Here is a 21,818-nt window from a genome sequence, read left to right as displayed (position 1 = left end):
GCTGTCCTGGAACTCACTCTGTAGACCAGGATGGCCTCAAACTCAGAAATCCGCCTGCCTCTGCCTCCTATGTGCTGGAATTAAAGGCGTGCGCCACCACCACCCGGCTTAAAAGGTGTGTTCTATTTATATATGACTGCTAGTCTAAACACAGGAGGTCTAGAACAGAATTAGATTTTTTTTTTTAAGTACTCAAAATAAATTCGGCAGAAATAAATAATTCCTCTAAAATGTAAGCCAGAAGTTTTTAAGCCATAACTGCAAATTGTACGAAAATCAAAATAACTACGTATGATGAACATGACACAGCTTTTACACTAAAATAAAATAAAATGTGAGAGTAACCTGCATTTCTATGAGTGTAGTTGGTGCACACAGATGTGTGTGCGCATTCCTGTAGAGACCAGAGGACAACCTCACGTGTCGTCGTTCTCCAGGCACCATCAAATTTATTTATTTATGATTTAAGACTAGGTTTCTCACTGGCCTGAAACTCATCAAGCAGGCTGGCTGGCCAGTGAGGCCCATGTTTTAATGACGCACTTGTAAACTATGTTGACTCAGACAAAGAAACAGATACAAACCTGTATGCCAGTGTGTGTGCAGGCTAACTTTGTAAATTCAATACATCTGCCGTCATTCACGTCCCATAGGCACATCTCTCTATAAAACAAAATAACAGCTCATCCTGGATCTAATTTACAATAGTAACCTTGTCACAGTGGCTTACAGTTAAGCTCCCATTGGAACTAATATATTGCAGGAAGGAAAGTAGCTTATATTCATTACTGCTCTTGATCAAATTTTCCATTCCCTTCTCTCATTGTTCAAGCCCCATTTCCACTCTGTCAATGCCCCATTGCAGTCTACATCAGTCTTGTAACAGAGATGCACTCCCGAGTCCTCACTGGTTCTTGGGAGAACTTAAGTGAGGCTCTCCGGAACGTTCCTTCTCCTTTGCAGAGGTTTCTGATAGCGGCTGCTCCAGCTAGCAGCTGTTCCCTCATCCGGAAGCTCACCGTTAAGGAAACAGGGAAGCAGAGCCTAACTGGAAGTAATCTGCAAGGACTGAACAAATAACCAGAGGTAAAGCTGTCATTGGAACTTCTGAAAGCCAAGGGCTGCATTAGTGAGCTCTGCACATGCACCACTGTGGAACACAAGCCAGCTAAAGCCAGCAGAGCCCTAAACGTCAGCACATCACTACACTCTTATGTGTGTTATTACATTTCAAACTAAAGGATACACTGAAAATTATACACATTGCTATGCCTTGTCTTTTAAAGAAATGAGGTTTATTTAACAGAAAAATATTAATAAAATGTGTAGAGTAACTTTTATTCACCTGATATAACTTTGTCTCTGAGGATTACTGCCTCTATCTGCTAACTGAGGCCTGCTCCTTGAAGCTTCTAGGCTCTGCACAGTCTTGTCTAGGCCTAGGTTTTCAGCCTCTGAGGCTTACTGCTGAATTAGCTCACCCTTTCTTGTTCTTTCTGATCTCTAGCTGTCTAATTCAACTCAGCTTTTCTGGCTCAAGCTCCTCTCCAAGCTGACTGATTCAATCTGGCTTCTCTCTATCTCTGTCCCTCCTGAATTGCTCTGTTTGACTCAAACTAACTCTAGCAATCTGTTCTAGTCTTGTGACTCCTTCTCATTCTCTGGCTTGTTCTGTCTTCAGCCTGTCTCTGTACAACTGTCCTGGTAAAGCTGCCTCCTCTCCCTGCACTGCTCTTTCTTAAGGAGATTCCCTTTATTCTCTCTTCTTGTGAGAATTGGGCATATCCTATTCTGTCAAATCTTTCTCTGATTCATCACTGTCTGCCACTGAATTCAACATCACTTTTAAACATGGGGTGATTTCTTCTACAAACTAGCTTTACCTTCCCTGTTTGGGATCAAAAGTTTGTAGTAGGGGTGTGTTTGTATTCTAGCCAAAGGGATTAAAGGTGTGTGCTAAGGGCTGAGCCACACCACAACTAGAAACAGGGTCTTTTTCAGTAATTAACACAATCTAGAGGGTTCACAGTATGATCAAATATCCTGCAACAAAAATATAATGATAGTTATCAGTTTTCCACTTTGCTACATCCTCAAATGATATAAAATTATTTCTGTTGTTTGGTACTTGGTTTTTGAGGCAGAGTCTATGTAGCCCCAGCTGGCATGGAATTTACTAGGTATTAAAAGCCCATGTCAGTCTCTAACTTACAGTAATCTTCCTGCCTCTCCCTCTAGAGTGGGGGGATAACAGGTGTATCAGGCATACACCACCACACCTTGCTGAAACAATTTTTCAATCACCATTCACCTTGAAACAAGTGTTCCAATGCAAATGACCTAATATGGCAAAAAAAAAGTATTGTTTTTATTTAATGTTGTCTCTTCCTATTTCAAAAAGAATCATATAAATTCCAACCCAAAAATTATAGAAGGGAAAAAGATGTTTTATATAAATGTCTACAAGTTCTCCAACTTGTTTCAAAAAATAACCCAGAAGTGTTTTTAAAGTTCTTCCCACTGTGGACCCTACTTACACTAGTTAGTGACCTGCCTCTCCACACAGGACACATTCTGAGGCAGGGCAACCAGCTCCAGCAGCACATAAGCTCACAGCATCACAACACGAAGACTTGACAGAGCTCTGCTCCCAGCCTCACACAGTGTGGCATCACGTGAGTTTCTTAAAAAAAAAAAACCCAAAGCTGCCAGCTGATTCAATAAAAATGCCACACAAACTAATGATCATGCTTTTACTTTCATGATATTCTGGGTTTCTCAAAAGCAAAGAAAAGGCAGTAAGATATTACAGAAAGTTAGTTGTGAAAATCATGTATTATTAAAACTGTAATTCAAACATCCTCTTTCAGATTTAGACAGTGCAAGAACATGCTGCAGAAGAAGGAAAATCCTCCCTAGTGGTGCTAGTTATAAAGTACAAAAATATCAGCATCACATGGTAATTAGTAAACACAATTTTTTAAGACTTATTTGTATTTTTCCCTATGTGTTTATGTGTGATTCTCTCTGTGGATGTGCTATGGTGTGGGGGTACCCATAGAGTCCAGAAGAGCTTGGCGGAACCCCTGGAGTTGATCTTAAAGGTGGTTGTGGGCTGCCCAACATGGGTGCTGGAAACTGAATTTGGGTCCTCTACATAAGCTGTAAGTGCTCTTCAACTGAGTCATTTCTCCAGCCCCTATAAAAACACTTTTTAACTAACTACAAAAACTACATTTTGTTGGTTGGTTGGTTGGTTGGTTGGTTGGTTGGTTGGTTTTAAGGTAGGGTCTCACTGTGTGATCCTAGCTAGCCTAGAATTTTCTATGTATATCCAGCTGGCCTCAAACTCATAGAGATCTATGTGCTGGCATTAAAAGTGTGTACCACCACACTCAGCCAGATTCAGATTTTTAAGACATAAAGAGCTGGGGGTGATGGGAAGAGAGACTTGACCAAAAACCTAAAACTAAAAAGCAGCCATGACTTACCCGTTTGCAGACGCACTCACAGTGTACTGTTTGTCCCCAGAGGCACAGGCTTTTGACAAACAAGTGATGGATGCTGTGTGACCAAACAACAGTGCTCGGGGATTAACCTAGAGAGGCAAAAATATGCTGCTATAAGTAACAAATTGTGCACTGAACCTTGGAGCTGGAGAGACGGCACAGTGGGTAAGAGCATGTGCCCTTCTTTCAGATGCCTGAGTTTGGCTCACAGCTATCTGTAACTCCAGCTCTGGGTCTCTGTGAACGTTCAGCAGCATGTGCATAGACATACAGAGTCACACATAGGCACTTAAATAAATAATTGTTTAACAGTGAAGTTATCATGTTTAAGTATTCGATATCAATATACAGGCTCAGATTAAATGCTATAATTAATGCCCAGAAACTGAAAAGTAAGGGCGGGTAAACAGTGTACTGTGCTAGCAGTTACTGACTTCTGTTTTACATGTACAGCAAACATTCCAATACTCACTTCCAGGTCTACTGAAAGATCCCAGAGACATATTTGTCCATCGTGGCATCCAGTTACAATGGTGCCCCCATCATCTGTCAACAGTATTGATGAAATACAATGCGTGGGTGCTTTGCGGCCCCAGAGAACAATGGGCAGGACGAGGCTGTTTCCTGCCATGGTGGTTTCAAACCTGAAAATGTAATAAGAGTAATGTCAGATATTCTTCCTAAAACACACTATATGCCTTTATTATGAAGTCAACTTATATAATTTGAAGATAAGTATATTTTCTGAATTCCAAAATTTAACCATTTAAAATGCCCCCAAATAAAAATGGCTAATTTATCCTATTTATTTCCAAGGCCAGGGGCTTAAAACATTGGGAAAATTTATTGTAGGCATTCATAATTTTTGAATTTTACTATTGAAAGTCTAATAATTTCAATATACATTGATTTATCACAACAGTGTATAAACCAACTTAAAGTACACTATTTTATTTCAAATCCTAAAACAGCTTAGAAAACAAGAAAACGAGACTTAAGCATTTCCTGCCCTGGGGCGGAAAGCTAGTGAGCCATGTGCTCAGATCCAAGTCCTGGCTGGCTAGTGGTGTCAAGTAAAATGGTCAAACCCAAACCTGTACTCAGAAAGCATGGTACATACAGACTATACCAACATCACTAGACAAGGATTGTAAAGAACTTCCACGGCCTGAGAATCCTTCTGAAGCATCGTGTAAGTGTAAATATAAGTATATTTGATCTCAGTCCTTTCTCAAACTCTGTAAGGTAAGTCCTATGGCACTGTCTTTTAACAAAGACATTACACAGAGTCATGCAGAGACAGGTGATGGACCCAGATCAACACCCTATTGCCAGTACCTATAGTCTGCCTTACTCTCTGAGTTAGGAGGGCCACAAACCTCTGTATGTTTCCAAAGTAGTACAAAATAATTCCCTTCCAAAACAAACTAAAAGGTCTGTTTCAATGTGAGCTAAACATTGAGTGAACATACTTCATGAGAAACTCACTTAATCATATTTACTCCAAAGCTCACATATGTCCTTTGTTGTGCTGAAACCTGGGGGAAAATAATGTCCTTAAATGACTGCACCCAAATTAAAGTATGTTTCTGGTGAGGAGATTTAAATTTGAGATGATAATTAATCAATGTATACTCAAGTATACCTCTTGTAGGAAATTGTGAACATAAGACTTCAGTGCTTCATATAACAAAACTTTTTGGTAAACAGCTTAAGTGTTACAACTGTGTGGCTAAAGACCTAAATAAGTATGAGCTGAAAGAAGTCAGAAGGACAGCATAAAATAATCAGAGAGCTCCACACAAAAGAGAACTCTGCTAAGTCTAGGGAGCCGCCTACAGGCTGGCAGATGGTCAGTCAAAAGAAACTGTCTAAAGAGAACATGAGGAAAGTAAGAAGGGCTGAGGGGCATTGGAATGCCTGCCAGACACAACCTATACCACACTTTTTCTTTTTATTGCAATTTATAGCTTCCACCAGTCTGTATCTTCAAAACATTTTCGTCTTACAAATAAAAGGAATACATTTAAAGAAAAAAACTCAAAAAGACATCCTTATTAATAAAGTCCATTTGTGCCAAGTCAGCTTCACAAGCTATCATGAGATTACAATTATTTCCATACTCCTATCAGACGTCAGCAAGGAAAACTGACCTCTAAAGTGACCTTAGTAAATTCAGAACCGTGTGCTCCTGGAAGCACGGCATCCTCAACAAAGACTTTCTGGAGAAACATATTTGGAAGGAGTTCATTTTTCCATGGTGACAACATTTGCTTTCAATCATATCACCAAAGAAGATTTCCCCCAAGCAAACAAGCAAGCTCAAAGCATTCAATACAACCCCAGAATCTCTGGGGGAAAAAACACCATTCCTCTAGAAATTCCAGGATCTACTCAAAATCCAACCTGAGTTAAAGGCAAAGAAAGCAGACCAAGGACCAAGGAATAGATGGTAGTAAGTGCCTGAAAACATCTGTTTATGTAAACCTTTAAAAGTGTTATAAAATAAAAGTGAAACTTTAGAAAAGCCACCAGAAGTACTAGTGAAATAATATGAAATAAAGGGCAATGTGGCTTACATCACTAAGTCATATCAAATATCTCTGCATATACTTATCTCTATATAACTGGTTAAAAATGAGAAATGAGCAAATTAGTCCAGATTTAACTGGATTTAGTCATCAGATCACAGGGTTTAGAACAGACTTAATCATCAGACCACAAGAATCTAAATCTGAACTTCTCTGAACTGATGAGCCAATGATATCACTAGCAATTACCTTAAGTGGAAAATGGGTAGTATAAATTCAGAGTGTGTCGCTCTTCAATCAATCACCAGCATTCAACTAGTCAATTTATTTATTAATTCTCCAGGTCTCATATTGCTAACATTATCATCTATTGCTTGAAAAGAAATATATCCCAAAAATCTTTATAGTGAATCAAAATGAACCAAGCCACAGGAGTCATTGAAACAAAAAGAAAATAATCATATATTCATGGAAAGGCCAAAAGCAAAACTATTAATCAAATGATTAAAATAATCTGATAGCATATTAAGCATAATAGGAATGCTTGAAGAAATTATATTACTAAAGTACTCTTCAAAGTACTGTATGTATATTAACATTTTCTAACTAGTTTTTTCAGAGGAAATGCTATATTCTAAACTATAGCACTATCTAATAAATACAAACATTTTGTGTCTAGATGCCTCTGGGAACAGAAAATACATGGCTGGGACGATGGCTCAGTGGAGAAGCACTTGCTGTCCAAGTGCAGGGATCAGAGCTCAGATCTGGAACTAGAAGGCACATTCCTTAGTCAAACTGTCTCATGCTGTTTGAGCATCCAGGAAAGATGGGCTAGAAGCAGGATTGCCCCCTCCCATTTCAGACTCAAGTATGTTTGTTCAAAGTATGTTCTTAGGCCGCTTGTCAGCAACTAGGTGTTCCTCTAATTCTGTGACAAAGAAAGACTATAACAGCAAAAAACAGCCCAAATGTTGAAAACATTGCACCCTTGAGAACAGCTAGAAGATGTTTTCACCCTTTCCAAAGGAGGTGACTATTCTTTATCCCATGGTGTAAAAGTTGGAAAGAAAATCCAGAAGTTCAGCCACGGGAATTTTGTCCATGGGGAGAAAACTGATATATTAGAAAATAACTTATATGTATCATGGAAATTCACCCCTAAATATTTTTAAACACAGAACTTAAAAAATAAGAGCATTCTTCTTCAGGATAAATGCAATACCATTATCAAACAGCGCCTACAAACTGTCTTTCATATTTTTACAAACCAATAAATAAAACACTCATTTTATGCAATGTATTTTCTTGTTGTGAACTCAAAGTATGTGTCCTTCCAAAATCTTACACGTTGAAGCCCCTGCTAGCCAATGTAACTGTATTTAAAGAGAAGACCTAAAGAAGGCCATGTTTAAGTGCACAGCAGTTCACAACCATCTGTAACTCCTATTTTAAAGGACCTGACCTCCTCTTCTTTTTTTTTAAATACTTATTTTTTTAAAAATTTATTGGTTTATTTTATGTATATGAGTATATACTGTAGCTGTACAGATAGTTGTGAGCCTTCATCTGGTTGTTGGGAATTGACTTTTTAGGACCCCAGCTCGCTCTGGTCAATCCCGCTCGCTCTGGTTGGCCCCACTCGCTCTGGTAGACCCTGTTTGTTCCATCCAGCCCAAAGATTCCTTTATTACTATTCATAAGTACACTGTAGCTATCTTCAGACGCACCAGAAGAGGGCTTCAGATCTCATTATGGGTGGTTGTGAGCCACTGTGTGGTTGCTGGGATTTGAACTCAGGACCTTTGAAAGAGCAGTCGGTGCTCTTACCCACTGAGCCATCTCTCCAGCCTGACCCCTTCTTCTAACCTTCAACATCAAGCATGGACTTAGTGCACAAACGTACACACAAGCAAAATACACATATACATACCTTTTAAATAGGGTATAAGAATACTAATTTTTCTATATTGTTTTTATAACTTTCAAATGCAAAAAAAAAGATGTCTCTCCATCTTAGGACAGTGGGCATTTTCCCAAAGGCATTAATATCTCCTCAGTCTGTGCTCTTTCTGAGCAGTAGGGAGACCTCCTACTGTTCACAGACAGACTCAAATTCTCTATGAAAATGTGCATCTATGGACTAGGGTAGGCACTACCTATTGCTCCACCAATGAGAAATGCAGAAGGCAGGAACTAAACACCCAAGAGCTAAACATGCTTGCCACAGCAATGATGAAAGAGGAGAAGGCTGCAAAGGTCCACCTGGAATCTCAGAGGCTATTCCTACATCATTTGTCAAGGGAGTGGGTCAAGGTCAAGATCACTGTGTTATGTCATCGACAGAGTGGTTGTTAATGTTATGAATTTTTGTGCCAGGGGTAGTGGCATATGCCTAAAATCCCAGCACTGGGGAAGCAGAAGCAGCAGGATTTCTATGAGTTTGAGGCCAGCCTGGCCTTCACACTGAATTCCTGGACAGCCAACGCTACACAGCGAGATTGCCTCAAAAAAAAAAAAAGACAATGAATGTTCTTTCTGCCTTCTGCCTTTGCCCTCACTTCCAATTCATTAAAGACTTAGCAAAACTGACAATGAAGAGGCAGGTAGGCCAGAAAATGCAAGGAGGAAATTGAATACTTAGCTGCTTTCTTAACAAAGCAGTTCTGGAACTGGAGCTGTGAAGGACCCAACCTTCTAACGTCACACAGCTGACAGTCAGTCTTTTCTATCTGAACGGCAAGAAATAATGCTCTCTCGATGAAGGCGGCACTTTATGGTTGCTATGTTTAAGTAAGTTCCAGTGTGCCTGTTCACAAGGGTGTGTAGGAAGAACAGAGGGTAACACGGCAATATGTATATGTTTTCTAATTACTGAAACAGCTCTAAACAGTTGAGTTATAGGTTATGAAGAACTACATAGCTGTCTTTTCAGAAATAAACCACAATTTTAAAGGTGAATCACAGATTGTCAGGCATATTGTTCATGTTTTCAATTTCTGCAGCTGCCATGGCTACCTAAGCTCCTTTGCCCATCAGACATGAGCATCAACTTTATCAGTTACTGACTTGCCCATCGGCTCTCGCTCTGCAGCAGAAATACATTCCACTTAGCAAAAGGAACCCTCCTACTATCCTCTGATTCTAAGTTGAGTCCTGAAACTTTACCATATATAAACTAAATTAAACCACGCAGAAGAAGAAACGACCAAGGCAGAGGTCAAGATGTCTCAGTAATCAGATCAGTAAAATACACTGTGGAAGTACACTGAGAAGAACCACCTCTCCCACTGGCTGCCTCTAAACTCAGAGGATATACATAACCTAAGCTACAGCATTCATAGTTATATTACCTTCCTCCTTAGAGACTACAGACAGTGTTCTGCCTAGCTACAAACTGCATGCTCGACTAGGTCATTAACCCCAAGCTAAACTAAACTCAGGTCCTGTTTCTTACCTTAACTAACCTACCAGCAGCATTGAATGGAGTTCATACAGCTTCCTTGAAACATGTCTTTACCTGGCCTCCACACCTGCATACTCTCCTGATTTTCTTCTACTTTTCCTAACTTCAATCCCCATAAATGTGGGGTGTGTGTGTGTGTGTGTATGTGCATGAGAGAGAGAGAGAGAGAGAGAGAGAGAGAGAGAGAGAGAGAGAGAGAGGTGCAGAGAAGTGGCCCTGGCTTGTGGTGCTGCAAGTGGCAAGCGGTGCTCACGAGACCCACTCTGCTGCTGGTACATAAGTTCAGAGAATCAGGAACAGGTAATAGGAGAGAATGGTATATGTAGCAGTGAGAATCAGCAATCATGCACCCAAAGCTTTCAGAGAGTTTGTTTACTGTGGTCTGTCTGAAGACAAGCCAAAATTTAAAAAGCAAGATGAACTGTGGTGCTTTAAAGAGTGTGAAGGCTGAAGTGAGCTCTACAACCCTGTTAGGAGAGGAAACTGAAGTCATAGAGAACTCATGGCTTGTCACCAAATCCTGTCATGAACAGGGTTGGCTGCTCAAGATGACACTGAGCAACCTTCAGAGTGAATGAACTACTGAGTAATGAAATGCATGAGAAACATGTGAAATTCATTAAGGAGTGTACACACACACACACACACACACACACACACACACACACACACACCAGATAAAACAGTATAATATAACCTGCCCCAGCATGGTTTTCTTAAATTAGTGCTGGATAAAAGACCTAAAATAACTTCTAGGAAAAACAACAATGGAAAAGAAACTATTTCCAACAGTGTTATTAAAGAAAATCCCCCCAACTTCCTAATGTGTGCAGATAAACACAATGTACATCTTTTTACAATAACCTAGATGAGGAGCTAAAATCTGATGTTTGGAATTATGAAACTGTCTATTTTAAAAGTGGCTACAAAGCTCGGTGTACTGCTGCACCACCCTTTAATTCCAGCACTCCAGGCCAACCTAGTCTACTACACAGCAAGTTCCAGGCCAGCTAAGATACATGGTAAGAACTTACCTCTCTAGTTAGGGTTTTTATTGCTGTGATAAAACACCATGACCACAAACACCTTTCATAGGAAAGGGTTTATTTCCCCTATTTCCACATCACAGCCTATATCATCAAAGAAGTCAGGGCAGGAAACTGGAGACAAGAGCTGATGCAGAGACCATAAAGGAATGCTGCGTACTGGCTTGCTCCTCATTGTTTGCTCAGCACCCAGGCCGACCGGCCCAGAGGTGGCATCACCCACAGTGAGCTGAGCCCTCCCACATCAATCATCACTCCAGAAAATGCATCACAGGCCAGTCTGGTGGGGGCATTTTGTCAGTTCATCTTCCCTTTTCTCAAGTGATTCTTTCTGTCAAGAGAACGTAAACCTAGCCAGCACAATAGGAAAAAAAAAGGTAGGTATAAAAATTCCATATTTCAGGAGAACAATGTAAGTTTCACACAGTATTGTGAGGGTATTTCCAACTCATTTATATCTATCCCTGTATCTAAGGGGAAAATGGTGTCTTCTCGGAAATGTGTGTGTTATTTAGTGTCAGATGAAGGGCTACATTTGTGTGCTGTGCTGGCTGCTGCTTCAGTCTTACCATGTGCTGCGCTGGCTGCTGCTGCAGTCTTACCATGTGCTGCACTGGCTGCTGCAGTCTCACCATGTGCTGCGCTGGCTGCTGCTGCAGTCTTATCATGTGCTGCACTGGCTGCTGCAGTCTCACCATGTGCTGCGCTGGCTGCTGCTGCAGTCTTACCATGTGCTGCACTGGCTGCTGCAGTCTTACCATGTGCTGCACTGGCTGCTGTAGTCTTATCATGTGCTGTGCTGGCTGCTGCAGTTTTATCATGTGCTGTGCTGGCTGCTGCAGTTTTATCATCCAATGCACTGGTGTTGCAGTTTTTGCAAGTAAAAAACCAATGAAACATTTACCCTCTTCAAAATAAAACACTATCCATACAGTGATGGTTCCCCTGGTAGCTTAGGGCTGTCTTCTGAACTCCAAAGTCCTCTGAATAACTAGTAAGTTCTGCAACTTTAACATATCATAAAATAAAGCCCTAATGTTCTCTCCTGAGCCCACTCCTTGCAGTGTTCCCACATCAGGTGACTGACAACTTCCTGGAACTCCAACTCCAGGGGATCAACTGCCCTCTCTGGCCTCCACCCTCATGCATACACACACTCAAACACAAATAGAAATAATAAAAGTAAGCTGGGTATAGCAGCCACAGGATTAATCCTAGCACTCAGGAGGCAGAAGCCAGCCTGCTCAGCACTGAATCTGAGGCCAGGCAGATCTTCAAGTGAGCCTATCTCAGTAATAATAAATCTTAAAATGAACAGAAAAAGCATAGCATCAGAGGACACACAGAAAAATAAACTAAAGGAAGATGATTCAGTGTTGGAATATAGCCCGAAAGTGTGGCATTATTATTGGGAGAAAATGGGAATGAACATAGGAAAATTGGCACAATGTATGGAAAAGAACCTGGATCACAACATGCAGCGACATACAAAAGGAAATATTTCAAGGAAAACTCTAGAATCAGTAATGCTTAACACAGGAGGACTTACTTTGAGATACAGTCAAGATAGATTTCAGAAACCAAACCTGTAACCACAGCTAAACGGAGGGGGAAATCTATTAAATCGAAATTGAAAGTGTCTGTTCAGTGAAGTGCATTACAGAAGAAGGCACTGACGAATGGCGCACAGAGAAGAGAGATACTGTAAAACTTCCAGAGCTAGTGTCTAGGAAACACTGGTCATGTTCTGATGAACACTTTCAGATTGACAACAAAGATCCGGGCTATGGTTTGGATCCAGATGGAGTAGGTCCACCAGGGTTTAGTGGTGAAACTTACTCCTCATTGTAAGGCAGTAAATAAAGGCAGTGGAAACTAACCCAGGATATTTAGAGATGAGGCCTCCGGGAAGTGATTACGATCAGATAATGTCCTCAGGATGGAGCCCAATAATTAAATGCAGGTAATCTTATAAAAGCAGAGAGGCCAGAAGATACACAGTGCACACACACACACACACATGCACATACCTGTGCATTTCCATCTCTGATTAGATGATACCTGTGCTGCCTCAGTACCCAGCTGAGGCTGTCATCACAAAAGGACCACTCAAAGTTGGACCTCCGTGACTATGAGCAAAAACAACCCACTTCACAGTTTAAAAAAAAAAAAGTCTGTGATGCTCTGCTATTAGCAATAGACCAAGACAGGAACTACAAAATAAACATGGGTAAATAGATGAGTAGCAGTTTTACAAAAAGAAAGACCAAAATAAGATAAAATGCTTACCAGAAAATGCCCAAATTCAGAGTTGGGGACTGAGCTTGGTGGGAGAGCACTTGCCTAGCATGTGTGAAGCCCTGGGTTCAATTCCAGTACCACACACAAAATAAATTAAAGTTCATTGTCAATTGAGGCTCAAGTTTATATATAATAGTCTGGAAGAAGAGATGGGGCACTGAGTACCACAAAGCAGCAGTGCAGCCACAGGATAGGATATGGGCACCCCAAGAGCTACCCTGCAAAAGTATGCACCTCTCCAGCTCATTCTACAGCATAGTCTTAGAGCTTCCATAAGTATATGAAGATTTTATACTCGGAAAACATGTGGCTTTTACATGTCTCACAGACAGGTATTACAATAACCTCTATAATGCTAGAAAAGTTAAGAGACTGTGTATAGACCCAAATGAAAGCAGTCAGACTAACCAAAGGAAATGTACACTCTAAAACATGGCAGGGTGGGAGGCTAAAGGTACAGTTCAAAGAGTACTCGCTGCTCTTACAATGACCTGAATCCAGTTCACAGCACCCACATCAGGTGGCTCACAACCTTGGACAAATTCAGCTCTAGGAGATCCAATCATGCCCACTCCTGGCCTCAACAGGCTTTGTAACACATGGCACATCGTCACACAAGCAGCATACACTCAAACAAAAATAAATCTTCTCTAAATTAAAATAGTCAGGAGTTAGAAGCATTAGTCACCTTAGGAGAACAAGAATGATACAATATATAACACGGCATAAGTAAAAATGTAGGCACTCAAAAGAATACACGTTCAGTAACACAGACAAAACCAAGTACCCCCCCACACACACACATTATATTGGTTGCCACTGCGTGAATAGACAAAAAAAACGGCAGTAAGAGCTAGAATAATCGGATTGAGTATAAACTGGAATATTGAACCACCCCAGTAATGAACACTGAACATCTCTGCCCAACGTTCAAAACAAACTTTTTTTTTAAAGATTTAGTTATTTATTTTATTTATATGAGTACACTGTAGCTATCTCCAGACACACCAGAAGAGGAAAGAGGGCATCAGATCCCATTATAGATGGTTGTGAGCCACCATGTGGTAGCTGGGAATTGAACTCAGGACCTCTGGAAAGGCAGTCAGTGGAGCCACCTCTACAGCACTCAAAATAAAATTAAAAATTCACTTTCAACACAAGGCTATCCTATTCTTCTCTTGAGGCAGGTTACCTAGAGGTTTTGAAATAAGCACAGAAAATAGCTCAATCTTTATTTTATTCTATTTTATTTTATTCTTTAGACGGGATCTATGCAGTCTGGTCTGTCCTGGAACTCACAGGCTGACCTCAAACTCACAGAGATCCATCAGCCTCTGCCCCTCCCTCCGGAATGCTGGGACTAAAGGCATTTTAAGTCACTGCTCACTGCTTTTAAAGAACTGAATGCTGAACTTTTACATGGAAAAACTGCTCCCTTTCCTTTAACTTTATAATAAAAGCTATATTCATAATAAAAGAAAATATCTAGATAAGACTTTGTACCCCAAATTTTAACTTCCCACTGGTAGAACCAAATTTATATGATTCATCCAGTCACCCAAATGTTTGTCCTGTTAGGAAAGTAGAATTCTGGAGAATTTTTAAATAGAAATTTTGAAAACTTAACTTCTCTACCATAATTCTTAGTTGACATTTGGTACTTTCCTTTGTAATTATGCAGTTTGTTCTCCCAACTTGAAGCACCAGAGAGCTGATATTCTGGGTAAAAATCAAAGTAGTTTTTCATTCTTTATAATAAAGACAATTTCAATGCAAATTTTTCATTTAGGATCTACCAACCACCTCCTCCACTCTGTCATAAGATTGCTTATAAAGTGAAAAGCTGAAGCAAACTAGAAGTTTTATGCAACCAAATACCAACAACTCAATTTCTTCCATACACTATTTGATCATTATGAAGAAAGTCCTCTAAGAAATGAACGTCATTGAAAAGAATTATGGCAGGATGTGGTAGCATATGCCTTTGATCCCAGTACTCAGGAAGCAGAGACAGACAGATCTGTGTGAGTTTGAGGTCAGCCTGGACTAAAATGTGTTTTAAGCATGTTCTAGGATAGCCAAAGCTATACAAGGAGAGGCAACCTCTCAGGAAGGAAGAGAGAGAGAGAGAGAGAGAGAGAGAGAGAGAGAGAGAGAGAGAGAGAGAGAGAGAGAGAGAGAGAGAGAAAAGAAAGAAAGAAAGAAAGAAAGAAAGAAAGAAAGAAAGAAAGAAAGAAAGAAAGAAAGAAGGAAGGAAGAAAAGGGAAGAAGAGGAAGAGGAGAAAAGAAAGGAATTCGAGGTTTTGTCCCATGAGAAATATTATAATAAAAGAAAAATATTGCTGGTACTGACTAAGCACTAAATTCAGCAGCAAGAAAATATGTATGTAGTCTGTGATGCACCTGAGCCAGCAAGAGTTCCAAAATATACAAACTAGAGAATCCTGCACAAGACCTAAGGTGCAGACACGGCGGGTGGAATAAAAACAATATAATTTTAAAATCGAAGGTGGGATAGATAGCTCTGGCTGCGAGCATGATTTCAGAATGCCAGGATCCACCAGTTAGGAAAAATAACAGGCATCCTGCCAGAGCAAGGCCTAAGAGAGAGCAGACAAGTAGCAGCTCAAAGATGAGCCTCTGACAGACAGCGTCACCCCTTAGCCAGGAATACCAACTAAGGACTAGTACCAAGAGGGAAAGGTAAGACCGATCACTGGCGCCCCAGTGCAAGAACACTACCAATAAATACCCACAATCATCACTGGTCACCTGACCCTGGGAACAAATAATCCCTGGGTGCAAAGCACTCCTGCCTGAAGACTAGGGTCACTCTCACAAGCAGCAAATGTCACCAGGCTAGGGACCCTGACGGATCCTCAACGCTTCAGGGGGGTGGGGAGGAAAGGGCTCCTGGAGATGGTCGGAAGCTGAAGCACCAAACAGAGCAGCAGCCAACCAGAACAAGCTGACAGCTAGGACCGTCTCCAGCTAGGGAGGGCTCGTGACCCTTGACCTTTAACCCCTGCCTTCCAAGGCTAAGTTCTAAAGCTGGGTTTTCCCAAGGAGGCTCCAAAGCTCTCCTACCTGTCAAATCTTCACCTCAGGCGATAATCATGTCTGTAGGAAATGCCGTGGGCGCCCCCGCAAAGGAGGCAAAGGAGGCGCCGGACGCGAGGAGGACCAGCCGGGCAAGTCCGGGTGGACGACCCCGAGGGACCCCACGCCGACGCAGGCGCCCTCCTGCCTGGTTGCAAGGAACCACCGCCGCTTGCTGCTGCTGCTGCAGTAAATCAGCTGACACCGGCCTCAATTGCCGTAAATCAGCTGACACCGGCCTCAACTGCCGTGACGTCGCTGCGACTGTCGCAAAAGAGAGGCGGGGTGGAAACCGCTCACGGTTTCTCAGCACGCCCAGCCCAGGCAGGCGTGGTTTGGTTACTACGGCGACCGAAGCCCGCTATAAGTGCGCAGTCGCCGTGTTGTCTCCTCTTACGTCTGGTGTGGACAGCGTTCTGGTTTCCAGTTCTTTTGTAGAGTGACGGAAAAACGTACAAGGATGGAATGGTCACCCCAGAAAATCAGGTCTTAGCCGGGCAGTGGTGGCGCACGCCTTTAATCCCAGCACTTGCCAGGCAGAGGCAGGCGGATTTCTGAGTTTGAGGCCAGCCTGGTCTACAGAGTGAGTTCCAGGACCAGCCAGGGCTACACAGAGAAACCCTGTCTTACATACACTGAGAAATGTTAGATTTAGTAAGTTCAGTAAAGTGGTAGTCAATGATAGATTTAAATGTAATTGTATTTTTACATAGGAATACCAAAAAATAAAAATAAAACCTGAAAACCAAAAAAATATAAAATAGTGTTGTTTCCAAGAAAAAAATAACTAAAAAAAGGAGAGAAGAGAAGAGGAGGGGAGGGGAGGAGAGGGGAGGAAAAGGAGAAGAGAAGGAGAAAGGAGAAGAGAGGAGAAGAGAAAATCGGGTCTTTCCTGGATCGAAAAGAAAAAAGAAAAGAAAAGAAAAGAAAAAAGAAGAGAAAAGAAAAAAAGGAAAGGAGAGGAAAGAAAATCAGGTCTTTCATGACCGGGATGGTAAAAGTTTACATTTTGCCCCGAAGTATGTGTTCAGATGGCAGGAAATTATTCTGTTTGTTTCTGATCAATAGGACAATCATCTAAGGAAGTGCCTCCATAGCATGCACGCACACACACACACACACACACACACACAGACACACACACACATACGCACACACAGACACGCACACACGGACACGCACATACGGACACGCACACATGCCCTAGGAAAATATTCAGGTCTTCTTTATTAAAGGCTGTGATGACTCCAGAGCCAGCCAGCCCACCAACCATACCTTTTTCTCTTTCCTCAACATTTCCTCCAGCATTTGTTGTCAGTTGTTTTGTTGATCTATGACGTTCTCATTGGGGTAAGGTGAAATCTCAGAGTTGTTTTAATTTGCATTTCCCTAATTGCTAAGGCAAATGAAGGTTGTTTTGGTTTTTTGGGGGGTTTTTTTGTTTGTTTTTTTGTTTTTTTGTTTGTTTGTTTTTAGATGAGGCCAAATTATTTTGTTTTTTTTTTCCTTATCTCTTATCCAGGGTACGTTTTCCCTCCCTCCCCTCACCCCAATCTCTCTCTTCCACTTCCCCTCAGAAAAGAGCAGCCTCCCAGTGACATCAACCAATCACTGCATAACAAGTTACAGTAAGGCTGGACAAGGCAACCCAGTAGGAGGAAAAGGGTCCCACAAGTAAGTAAAAGAGTCAGGGACAGCCCCCATGCCCACTCCCACTGCTAAAACTCCCACAAGGACAACAAGCTACTCAGCCATAATTTGTGTGCAGAGGACCTTGGTTAGACGCCTACGGGCTCCCTGATCTCGGCAAGCCCCCATGAGTCCCAGTCTGTTGATTCTGTGAGCCAGGTTCTCATGCTCTCTCTTAGTGCCCCGAACCCCTCTGGTTCCTCCAATCCTTCCTCCCACTCCCCCAAAGGACTCACGAACTCCACCCACGGTTTCGCTGTAGGAGCTTGCATCTGTTCCCATCAGTTGCTGGATGGAGTCTCTGTGGTCTCTTTGATGATAATTCTGCTAGGCTCTAGTCCCAGAACACTCTACAGGCAGTATAAACTGTAGGTTGGAGGTTTCGTGGCTGAGTTAGTGTCCTAATCCCTCCAACTTGAGGCCTTTCCTGGTTACAGAAGATGGCCCATTCAGGCTCTGTGTATGCCCCCCATTACTAGAGGTCTTTGCCAGGGTTACCCTCATAGATTTTTATGGAGTTTCCATTGCAGTAGGTTTCCAAATGCCCCCCAATTTCGTTTGTTTCTCTAAGTATCCTCCAACTCTCTAATTCCTGCTGTTCCCAACCCCACCCACCCCAGTCCACCAGCAAATTTATTCTATTTGCCCTTCCCAGGGAGTTCCTTGCTTCCCCATTTAAGCTCTCCTTGTTATTTAACCTCTCTGGGTCTGTGAACCATAGCATGATTGTCTTTTACTTTATAGCTAATATCCTCTTATAATTGATGACATACCATATTTGTCTTTCTGGGTCTGGGTTACCTCACTCAAGATGATTTTTTCTAGTTCCATCAATTTGTCTGCAAATTTCATGATATTATTATTTTAACAGCCGAGTAATATCCCAATGTGTAAATGTAGTATATCTTCTTTATCCACTCTTCAGTTAAGGGACATCTAGGTTGTTTCCCATTTCTGGCTATTATGAATGAAGCTGCAACTATGAACATAGTTGAGCAAGTGTCCTTCTGGTCTTTGGGTATATGTGGAGAGATTTTAATCCAGCAGCTAGCTACTCTGGCTGGAATACAGACATGTGCTTACATACAATTTTAATACCTCTGGCTGGAATGCAGACACGCTCTTAGTAACACCTTTAATCCCAAAGGATGCAAGTAAAGTTAGCTTGTGGAAAGAAACACCAATGTTTGAAAATGATGTCTAATTGAATGGCAAGGTTATGAGTCAGAGAAAGATTTGATAGAATAGGATATGAGCAAGTCTCATGAGAAAGGGGAGGGAAACTACTTAAGAAGGGGCAGTGTGGAAAGAGAAGGCAGTTAAGAAGGGGCAGTGTGGAAAGAGAAGGCAGTTAAGAAGGGGCAGTGTGGAAAGAGAAGGCAGTTTTACCGGAACGGTTCTAAAGAGACAGTTTGCAGAGAGAGAGAACAAGCTAGACACAGGTGAAGGAGCCAGAGAGTGAGAAGGAGCCAGAATATTGAAACATATAGTCAAAGGTAGTATGAAGCCAAGCCCAGCAACTCAGTCAGAAGCTGGAAGAAGCCAGTTTGAATCAGTCAGCATGGACAGGACTTTTGAGCCAGAACAGCTTGAGTTGCGAGCCAACCAGCCAGAGCACAAAAAGAACTAGAGATGGGGAGCTTGTTCCGCAGTAAGTCTCAGAGGCTGAAAACATTATTGACCTACATTAGGTCATGCAAAGGCTAGAAGCTTCCAGGTCTAGGCCTAGGTTAGCAAACCAAGGCAGTCAGCCTCGGAGATGGCAACTACATCAGGTTAATAAAAGGTACTGTTACAGGTGTATGCCCAGTAGACCTGGGTCTTGAGGTAGATGGAGTCTCAATTTTCTGGGAAACTGCCATATTGACTTCCAAAGTGGTTTGCTTTCCTACCAGCAGTGGAGGAGTGTTCCCCTCCTCCTCTGCTGAGTTTAGGGATATATAATAAATAAATAAATAAATAAATAAATAAATAAATAAATAAATAAAACTATGATCTTGCTTTAAAAAAATTGACATAATTATCACTAAATGGCCAATAGAAAACTTTTGCTTTGAAGGGACTGGGTCCAGCATACATCTAGGCTCAGAGAGATATGATAACAGGGGAAGAAAAATTAGCCGAGATTTCTAAAGCTAAAAGACTTCTGTTTGCATTAAGTGAAGTCTTTTGAGTGTTGCTGCTCAACAACTCAAAGTTAGTGTAAGTGCTTAAGTAGCTATCAGTGGTTCATTCTAGGAGCATAATAAGCCCCTTAAGGAAGCACACTGTCCAGGTCCCTCCTTGTCCTAGAGATTCATTATTCTCCCACCTAGACACATTTGCACAGGTGCCTATCAGCAGGCCAGGTGACAGAGCAGCAGCCCAAGTGTCCAGGCCGCAGGCTGGGTGTCCAGGCCAGTGTTTCTCACACTGTACCTGGGTATTGTTAACTGCCAGGAGTGATGCCTATTCCTAGCTATGATGAGGCAAGGGAAGTGACGAACATGAATTAGAAAATGGTATAGCCTAAGCTGCAAGCTTTGGTGTGGTAACCTGTGGCAACAGATCAAGAAGAAATAGTGTATCTAGATCTCATTATCTTCTGATATCCAATAAGCTCTATGGAGGGAACTTGATGCAGTCCATGGACATCATCTTCCTGGGACAAAGGTCAGGATAGAGAAAGATTGAAAATATATATGGAAGGGCACAAAAAAATGAACATTAAACTGCTCTCTCAGATCTGATTTTTACAGTTCTTTTCACAATGTGTCTTTGCTGGGGACAGCATACAATGACAGGGACTGCCTGTAGTAGGCTGGGATGGATGGAGACATCTCAGTAGCCCATGGCAGCTCTTTGTAAAAATCAGTTGTTCCTATTTCTCCTAATCTTAGCCCTGGACAATGGCTGTATAGATTTCATTTGCACGTGACTGTTTGTCAGTTGGCCTTGGTGTGCATAATTATTCTATTATATCTGACTTTCCTATTTCTTTCTCCTTCTGCTCTGGTGAATCCTGTGAAACTAGGTGTTCCTTGATATAATGATTCTTAAACAATTAAAAATTGAAGCATGGGGCACAGCACAGCACAGTCCTAATGGCCCAGGTGTGTTCTCATTTTGGAAACAATGTAATAACTGCACAATGGTAGTTCCAGATTAAAGCTTGACTTGCAAAGAAAGTTTAAAGAAATTATTAGAAAATGAAATAGAACCAACATTGGGACCCCCAAAAAGAAAAAAAGCTATTGAAGTTATGAAATAAGTTGCATAACATTTGAGAGTGGTTCCTGGATAAGCAAGTATAGAATATGTAAAATATTATATTAATAAAACTAAGTTAAGACACTGGGACGCTGGCCTTGGAGCTCTGAAGTATAATAAGTTAAAGTTTAAACAATGAAAAGTTTGCAATTATTATTTTGGCTATAGACCTGGGGAGAGGGAAGCTTGAAACTTTGGGGAACAATTTTAATTCTTGATTCTTTGTGGGATGTGGTTATTCTTTTGAATTTGATTTGGCAATGATTATACAATGTCTTTTTTATCTGCCTTTGGAGTATCAATAAAGGATTGGGGCAAGAAAAAGGTGAGAGAGCATGTAGAGAGCGAGTAAGGAGTATGTGAGGTGAATGAGGAGAGCTAAGGAAGACTGTGAGAGAGTGAGCATGAGGAAAGCATGTGAAGAGAGAGCAAAGAGAGAATGTGAGGCGTGTATGGAGAGTGTCTGTGTGTGAGTGAAAAGAGAATGCATGTGGTGTGTGTGTGTGTGTGAGATGTGTTTGAAGAGTGTGGGTGGGGATGAAAGGGGAATGCACAGAGGTGTGTATGAGTGTGAGATGTCAAGAGAAGAAAAGTGCATAGTAGAAAAACAGAGTTCTCAGAAGAATGCAGTGTGTGTGCAGTCTCAAGCTGTGAGCAAATGAGCAAGAGAGAAAGAGAGCAGAGAATGAGAGAGAAAAGAGAGAAACTTTAAGCCTTGAAAAATTGTCTGTCAGCTGGTACCCCAAAAGTAGTCTGTGTATTTATTATGGCGCCTTCCAGATATCCCTGCTTCCAGTTGAGAACTCTGATCCTTTGTCAAGGCTGGGCCCCGGCATGTCTTAGAAACTTCCTTAGCTGTCTTGTTTTAGATGCTTTCAGTGATCTGGAAGGACAGTTAAAGTGTGTGTGTGTGTGTGTGTGTGTGTGT

General features: G+C 41.5%; 1 protein-coding gene across 2 annotated transcripts in view; it reads right to left on the bottom strand.

The window, feature by feature from the left end:
• The window catches only part of Wdr7 (WD repeat domain 7), a 293,177-nt gene extending 276,992 nt beyond the window's left edge, over positions 1 to 16,185 (bottom strand). For both annotated transcript variants that reach the window (XM_031365861.1, XM_031365862.1), the window contains exons 1-4: positions 15,941 to 16,185; positions 3,982 to 4,153; positions 3,492 to 3,598; positions 585 to 663 (exon numbers count right to left, since the gene is read on the bottom strand). In XM_031365861.1, coding sequence (XP_031221721.1) covers positions 585 to 663; positions 3,492 to 3,598; positions 3,982 to 4,140 — 345 coding nt within the window. In that variant the 5' untranslated portion in view covers positions 4,141 to 4,153; positions 15,941 to 16,185. The remainder of the gene's footprint in view (positions 1 to 584; positions 664 to 3,491; positions 3,599 to 3,981; positions 4,154 to 15,940) is intronic.
• Between the last annotated feature and the right edge of the window lie 5,633 nt (positions 16,186 to 21,818).

The sequence above is a fragment of the Mastomys coucha genome, unplaced genomic scaffold, assembly GCF_008632895.1.
Source record: "Mastomys coucha isolate ucsf_1 unplaced genomic scaffold, UCSF_Mcou_1 pScaffold13, whole genome shotgun sequence".
NCBI lineage: Eukaryota > Metazoa > Chordata > Mammalia > Rodentia > Muridae > Mastomys > Mastomys coucha.
This window is presented reverse-complemented; position numbering and strand designations above follow the sequence as displayed.